Source organism: Nicotiana tabacum, chromosome 7, assembly GCF_000715075.1.
Source record: "Nicotiana tabacum cultivar K326 chromosome 7, ASM71507v2, whole genome shotgun sequence".
Lineage (NCBI taxonomy): Eukaryota > Viridiplantae > Streptophyta > Magnoliopsida > Solanales > Solanaceae > Nicotiana > Nicotiana tabacum.
This window is the reverse complement of record NC_134086.1, coordinates 15022490-15030900: the sequence shown is the minus strand read 5'-3', so window position 1 is coordinate 15030900 and position 8411 is coordinate 15022490. Positions and strand designations below refer to the sequence as shown.

At 33.0% G+C, this 8411-nt stretch overlaps 1 protein-coding gene across 1 annotated transcript; it reads right to left on the bottom strand.

Annotated features, from left to right (window-relative positions):
- Positions 1-1680: 1680 nt before the first annotated feature.
- Positions 1681-6307, bottom strand: LOC107800538 (serine/threonine receptor-like kinase NFP). Its single transcript, XM_016623729.2, has 2 exons — positions 4977-6307; positions 1681-2847 (listed from the first exon to the last, which is right to left on the bottom strand). The coding sequence occupies exons 1-2, from the start codon at positions 6261-6263 to the stop codon at positions 2113-2115; spliced, it is 2022 nt and encodes a 673-aa protein (XP_016479215.2). The 5' UTR covers positions 6264-6307; the 3' UTR covers positions 1681-2112.
- Positions 6308-8411: the final 2104 nt, after the last annotated feature.

The window sequence follows — 8411 nt, the reverse complement described above, 5'->3', positions numbered from 1 at the left end:
TGATGAAATTCAACTTTTGTCTTTTGTTTTATATCTTTATAAACATAAGGAAACTACAAGTTATGTTCATTTATAAGTGGCTCATTATAAAAATTAGTCAATTCATAAAATATTACTAATATTAGCTAAATATTACTAATTAACCAATTAGCTATTTGTCGCAAAAAAGTCAAAATTTTGCTTTCTTTTGAGTGGGTGTCAGAATAGATTGGGTACATTTTAAGGAGCTTGAATCTCAATTTTGGGATGATTTGGTGAAGTTTTGAGGTGGTTTGAATTGAAAATTTGAAGTAAAAACTGAACATGAAAAAAATAGTATGTGTATCACATATGTATCAAATTTGTATCATATATATATATATATATATATATATATATATATATATATATATATATATATATATATATATATATATATATATATATATATATATATATATATATATATATATATATATATATATATATATATATATATATATATATACATGCGTGATACATTTTTGATACATGTGTTGCAGAAGAATTTGTTTAACTCGATTTAATTACGAATTTTTGATACCAAACCAGTTCAAATCACCTCCAATCTTTCTCAAATTTTGTATATTGACTTATGTATATGTTTTCAATGAATTTCAACTATACCCATTGAAAAAGTTTCTTTTTTGCTTAGATTTTTGGAATATTATATGTATATTTTTTTTTATATTTCATCACGTTATCTGCTACCTCATCCATGGAATTTCCTTTCCGTCTTGCATCTAATGTTGCAATCACACTTAAAAATATGGAAGGTAATTTTTGCATTTGATTCTTTGAGAGAAAGAGCTTTATTTATTTGGTTTTTCAATTTTTATATGTACTTGGCTAGTTTTGCTAAGTTTATTACTAATGACTAGAAATTGATAAGTTGAGACTTATTTGGAACATTTGTGCAAGTTTCCATAAACATAAGGTACAGTGGTAGAGGTAGACAAGATCTTGTATCAAAACCTGAGTTGTTCGGACTCAGGTCTAGATATTTTATACGGTTATAAATCTAAAGGTCGGATTCTTTATTGTCTAAATTTTAAGACTCAATGTACATATATTAGTATGGAGATTCGCTAACAATAATTTAAATATTTAAAAGTCATCAAACCTCAGAGGGAGTTGAAGAGAGGCCTTTCAGTTCGTTCAAAGGCACTAGGGACGAGCCATTATTGAGTTATAAAAGTATGCTTAAATTATGAGACATTATACAACAACCTAATAAAATTCCATAAGTGAGGTCTGAAAAAAGTAAATTATGAGATATTATGTGAAACTTAAATGTTGCCTAAATCCGGGAAGGAGATAAAAGTAAAAGGACTGACATAGAAATATTTGCATACAAGGTATTCCATTTTTTTTTTGATTTCAGAAATTATTGTACTTGTTTCGAATTCTCCGTTGATTTTGGCCAAAGTATCCAAAATAGATTGACTAGATCCGATATGGATCTCACACCCATGCCTACACCCATACTTTCACCTATGTCATATCGACATTCGATCAACTTAGATTAGTTCACAGGTGCCCCATGAGATGCTCATTTGAAACCTTTGTCTGGTCAATACGAGAAAGAAAAGAGTATATTTCAAAACAATGTCACACACCTACATTAAACTAATTTCTCCTTCCCTTTTTAACATTTTGCAATAACAAACAAACTCAACGAGGATCTTATTTATTCTCACACTCGAGATATCAACACCTCTTAAATACACATATTTCAAAAGGATTTTCTACTACGGCTAGAAACATAAAAGAAAATTACTACTAATATAAGAGTTATTACACATAGAAGCAAAATTCAAGTAAAGTAAAAACCTCAAAAATACAAAATACTACTTCACATAATATGCACTACATATATAAACTCTGTATTACTAGAGAAAATACCTCGAGCCAATGTTCGAATATAGACATTACAACACTGAAGTACCAAGTTGTATTGCTCAAGCTTTCCAAAAAGGTCTCTGGGTATGTATCGGACCCTTCAAAAGTAATGCATTTTTGGAGGATCCGACAACATTTTGGGGAGGCCGCGCAACATAGGTACCACGTCCTCGTGGGACCATAAACTGTAGTCTATCTTGCTGTCACTTGCCTCGGAGAGAATCCCTCCTCTGATACATCAGAAAACAGATCAATACTTTTGGACAAAGCATAGACAATTTCCACCATACTAGGCCTTTTTGAAGGATCTTTATTCAAACAAGAAATGGCCACAGACATCACATTCATAACACTCTCCATTGTACATTCCTCCCTAAGAAGACTATCATCCATCCATTCTTGCAATTTCTTCAGTTTTCTCTCTTCACTCCCTTCCAAAATTTCGCCAACTTTCGCCCATAAAACTTTCCCTTCATCGTCGATGGCTTCTCTCCCTGACATAAGCTCGAGCAACACCACCCCGAATGAGAAAACATCCATTTTAATCGATACAATACCATCAGTGAGATACTCGGGGGCAATGTAACCCTGAGTTCCAACAATGTGCATCGTTATCGCATTGCAGCCTGATTTAGCAAGTCCAAAATTGGCAACTTTGGCTCTCATGTTTGAGTCTAAGAGAATGTTGCTACTCTTGATATCTTTGTGTACAACCCTTGGCCTTGTGTGTTCATGGATATATAAAAGACCATTTGCAACATCAATGGCAATTTTTAACCTTGTTTTCCAACTCAATTTTTCTTTTTTGTCCTCGTGAAGCCACGAATGTAGTGAACCATTCTCAACATATTCATAAACTAAATAGCAATTTGCTTCTTTAGGGTCTATGCAAAAACCCTCTAGCTTCACTAAATTCCCATGGTTCACCTACAAAAACAAAAAAGGGAAAATCATTAAGTCCAAATTTTCATGGTTCCAATTCCTTTGTTTTTTTATTCCAAGACTTAAATCTGACTCATGTAGCCAAAAGTGACAGCACTGCAAGAGGTTGCAAAATAGGACATGATGACAATTTCTTTCTTAAATTTAATTTCTAAACAGTAACAACGTAAAGAATTTTACACTATCAGTATCAGATTACCTAAAACATAATTAGACGAAACTATTATAGAAGTGAAAATATTAGTGACGTAAAAATAAGACAAATACTATACTAATGCCCCGGTCGTCCATAAAAAAATACCTTTTTTTCACATTTTCATGCCCCGGTCGTCCATGAAATTTTGCAAGTTTTGAAAAATTTTCGAAAATGAATTTATCAAAAATAAAAAAATTTGACCACTTCTTCAAAATTTTCAGAAAAACTTTTTTCCTCACTCACAAAAATTACAATATTTTTTAAGTGAAATATAATTTTTATGTCCAAACGCCTGATAATGACTGCAAGAGAGGTTGCAAGATAAGACATGATGACGTTTTGTTTATTAAAATAGGACAGCAGCTAATAAAATCAATCAAATTTCAAAGTAGGACAGCCAAGCCAGCTAAAGGATGACGCATTGATGAGAGAAATCAGGCAGAGTATTAGATGTAGGAGGCCACAATCAATTGCAACTAACAAACTTGAGGTCATAGATAAAAAATTTATTTAATTTGGTTTGAGTTTTTGTTTTATATAATAAAAGATACCCTTTTCAATGGCAAAGTTTCTGTCTTTTTGTATTCTATCGAGTACTTAATTATGTACATGTACATAGAAGAATCACTTTGTTTTTTCTCCGCTAAAATTTAACCTCAGAGACCTGATAATTCTTCTTCCATTTCATTAGCCATATTGTTAATTTTTGATATACAATAGTAATTGGTAGGGTCTCCTCACAAACACCAATGAAAAAGAAGAACAAAAGGTGAATAATTGAGGAGCAGAGAGAAAAAGATTTTAATGAAGAGATATATTGCAGAGGACAAATAAGTTTTGAAGACAGAATGATGTTGATTACCTTAATAATATATTATTAAATCCAAACGGGCATAATAGTGCACTTGAATATTATACTTCTAATAACTTAAGAATACGACAGGTCACTAAACCTAACCAATATTTAATTAAATATTGAATCTAATACTTTGGTGGAAAAGCTATTCTGCAGTGGAATTCTAACATTAGTAAATTTGTCAATTATGCAAAAGCAATTAAGGTTTAAATTTGGTACTAAGTGGTCGTTAAAGATAATAATTTCGGGATAAAATTTAATATTACATTTATCCTATGTTTGATTACAAGTATTAACCAATCCCCGAATAAATTTTACAATGAAATAATTCGATTAGCTATCTTATTTACAAGGTGAAATAGATAGCTAATCGGATAACTCATGAGATATTCCTGAATATTCACTATTGTACCAAACAATCCTAAGGGTGGGATCTAATAGCCGATAAAGTATGTGTAAATGTCGAAGCTAATGTTCAAATTTTAGCAAAATCAAAAAAATTATTAGGTAATTGTTTTCCCTACTTGTCTAGGTAGTGCTGATAAATGATAGCAGATAGTTAATACTCCCGCCGTTTCAATTTATGTTAACCAATTTGACTGAGCACGAAATTTAAGAAAAGAGGGAAGACTTTTGATCTGGTGGTGTAAAATGAGGCACATATATTTTGTGTGGCTATAAATCATTGTTTAAAGGTAAATTATTTCCAAATAAGGAAATGAGTCATTCTTTTTGGCACAGACTAATAAGAAAATAAGTTTATATAAATTGAAACGGAGGGAATAGAACAATTCACAACAAATAATCTATGACTTTTCGAGGTAGGCATAAACTAACTCAAACTCATGATATTTACAAAAAATCTAACTTTCTACTAGTAGTGTCAGGTAAGAGCTAGTCGATAGAATAGTTCACAACAAATAATTTATGGACTACTCGAGTTACATGTAAACTAACTCGGACCCGCAATATTTATAAAAAAAATCTAACTTTCTACTGGAGTCTTTTTGGGATGAATACAAAGGCTTAATTAAAGTATAAGAATTTTGAGTAAAATTTTACCTTTTGCAGGATTTTGAGTTCTTCTCGGGCATTCCACTTCATTTTCTTGATTGCAAACACTTCTCCATCAATTATACCTTTATACACAGACCCTTGAATCAAACACCGTTCATCAAATCCATCTGTTGCTTCCCAAAGTTGTTCAATTGTATACATTTTATACTTATCCAAACAGTCTGAAACATCAGCCATTAAATTCACTTCAACATCTTTATTTAAAGACTCCTTTTTTGATCCAAAATATAAACTTTTCTGCCTTTCCACATCACTAAACTTTTCTCTCTTTGTTGACTTCTCTCTATAACCCCATAAACCAAAGACCAAAATCAGTAGCAGCCCACAAATTCCTAAACCAATAGCTAATCCTATGACTGTTCCTTTTCTGTCATTTTCTTGTACTGTTGGTGTATTTGTTGGTGGAGGAGGTTGGGTTGCATTTGTAGCTGTTGGCTGTGTAATATTAGGAAGTTTAGACAGTGGAATGAAAAGGATATCAAAAATCTTGGGATTATTTCCATTAATTTCTCTTATAGATTGTGGGGTTGTTCCAAATCTTGAAGCAATTGAAGAAATATTGTCAAAAGGTTGAAATACATAACTAATAAGATATCTTGGTTGGGTTTGGTTTTGGGGTTGTGTTTGTGTTCTGTTTGGACACTTACAAAAAATTGGGAATTCTATAGCTTGACCTATTTGAATATTTTCTGGTACAACAGTTGGATTAACAGCCTCAACATATTGATAATTTGTAAGGTTTTGGAACTTAATAGTTGAGATCCTGTACATAGTATCACCTGAGTTGAAACTATAGTTAAGGCCAGCATATGAGATGTTACCAAGAGTGGTGTTGATGTTTTTACAAGAACATGTGATTGGTACTAAGAGGGATTGGTCATTAACTAGGGTTGTGTTTGGGGTAGAAATATTACTAGGTTTTGCAATCATAAGCCTACTTACTGAGAAAAGGTCACCAATTGAGGCTAAATCAAGAAATTCTGGTCCTGTTGCTCTGTAAAAGACATATGTTTGACATGGATAGAATTGGCTTGGATTGCAGCTATAGCCTGTTGTACTTGGTGCATCTTGTGCATCACATGAATTTTGGTTATAAAAGAGGAAGATGAAGAAGAAAAGAAGTGAAAAAGTACCGTACATAGGCTTGATTCTCATTTTCTTGGTTTGTTTTGGTTTTGTGAAGAAAGACATGTTTAAATTATTAATGGAGATAAGAAGTTTATATATACAGAAATTCTTGTTGTTTTTCTTATAGTCTTGGTTTTTGACCATTAATGGTAGATGGGTTTTTTTTCATTTGATTGGTGCTTGTTGTTTAATTTCTCGTAGGGTCTTGTCTTGAGAATTAATGGAAGATGGTAAGTTTTCCAATTTGATGGTCCCACATAGAAGACTTTTTGGTCAACCTTATTGTAGAAAATACTCTTATTTATCTTTTGTTGTTTTCTGCAAATTATTAGACTGCAAAATGATTTCACATGTTTGGACTAGTTATCAGCCTTTTAGACACATTTTTTTCTAATGAAGTATAGCATACTATATAAAACTATCACAACAGTGGGACTATTAGAAAATTAAAAGGTTTGGCTTCTTTATGATTGGAATGTTTATTGGACTAGAGGAGAGCACGGTGAGGAGATGTTGACCCTGAAGTGCCTACAGAAAGGTAGAGACAGATCGAAGAAGTATTGGGTGAGGTGATGAAGCTTACCGAGGACATGACCGTGGTTAGGTAGCCGAGCGTTGTCCTTGTTCGTAACAGTAGCTTTAGTACATGACTTAGTGTTATTTTTGTATTCTTTATCTTATGTTATTACTGACTGTTGCTCTCATTTCGGCTTTCTGATTGCAGTAGCTGTCACACCTCCTTTTTGCGCGCCCGCCCCGAAGGGTAGAATGCGCGAGGGGAGTTTTTCCAATTTAAGTGACAATATTCGAAATGAGATTATTTATTTAGTTCAGAGTCGCCACTTGGGAAAGGTTTGGCTTTTGGTGTCCCAAGTCACCGGTTTATCTTGAATCCCAAATCGAGGAAATTTTCGACTTTTCCAAATGAAGTCTGCGAACCAGAAATTCTAAGTAAGGAATTCTGTTGACCCGAGGGAAGGTGTTAGGCACCCTCGAATCCCGTGGTTCTAGCACGATCGCTTAAATTGTTATAATGGCTAAATATCTGATTTAAATACATGTTTTGACTTATGTGCCTAAGTTTAAACCGCTTTTATCATTTATTTTTATAGAATTGCAACGTCGTGAAAATGCATCTCGAACCACGTCACAATCAATGCACCCGTGGTTGTCAACACATTTCGACTCCGTTGAGATTTGGATTCGGGTCGCATCAATGCGCACCCGAATTTAAGAATATAATTTACTTAAAGTCGCGCCTAAAGAATCTAACGCGTTATTCTCTTTGGGGAGGGCAGTGGAATTCACTAAACAGTCCGTCCCAAATTCTAAGTATTTATCATGATCAATTATTGAGGGCCCCGCAATTTGCATTTTTATTTGGCGAGGCTCGTCTCATTATTTTAGAAGGGTATCCTACAGTGACTACATTTCTACTACGTTTATCTTTTAAAAGAAGGATGATACCGAACTTTGCTTGTTTGAAAAAATACAGACTGAATCTTTATTATGTTTGCCGAACCTAAATTTGTTTGATTACCTGATTGATTGTTTATGAGGTGAGAGTTGCCTCATGCTTTGTCTTCATCGAGTGAATACGCTTATTAATTTGCTAAGTGAGATTGCAAGCAAACTAACAACATATATTGAGTTATGTTTAACGACCTCCAAGTTCTATTTTTAAACTCTAACCTGTTTGAAATTGATAAACGAAATCGGCTGTTTATTAGGAAAATTACTACTAATTGAACTCAAAATGACTATTAGTTTCTCTCAACAATCATCACATTATTTCGAAACAAGGAATCTATACCAAAACCCGATATCGAACCTATATTGGAACAAATAATCTGACAGGAGAGGTGGCATTCATAGCCAGACTCTTAATGTGACTGCATGAGAGTTTGTTTGGGATACATTTATCCCAGACCTAGTACCACAGATTTGTCAATTCAGTGGTCTAGGCAAAAATACATACAAGTGCTTGCCATGACTCTATGTTATACAGTCATAACTAAGCCAAACAGAGTGTTATACTGAACTGAATGTATACTAAATCAAACATGCTGTCTATGTCATACTGTCATTACTATTGAACAATGATATCTAACAGTTCATCTCAAACAGAATGTATGCTAGTTTATACAAAATATTTGCAGTTTGCAGTAAAAAAAAAATACAAGCCCAACTAACATTCGACCTATTTTTTTAACACCAATGTTATAACATAAACAGCTGTTCGTTTCTTTATTTCTGCTTCAACTTCAAACTTTCAACAATACAAGGTTTCAG

Bases quoted from the DNA above. Each gene is read 5' to 3' on its own strand.
- LOC107800538 (XM_016623729.2), bottom strand. From the start codon at position 6,263: ATGGTCAAAAACCAAGACTATAAGAAAAACAACAAGAATTTCTGTATA. The intron at 2,848-4,976 runs GTAAAATTTTAC...TTGTTTTTGTAG, and splicing joins AACTCAAAATCCTGCAAAAG to GTGAACCATGGGAATTTAGT.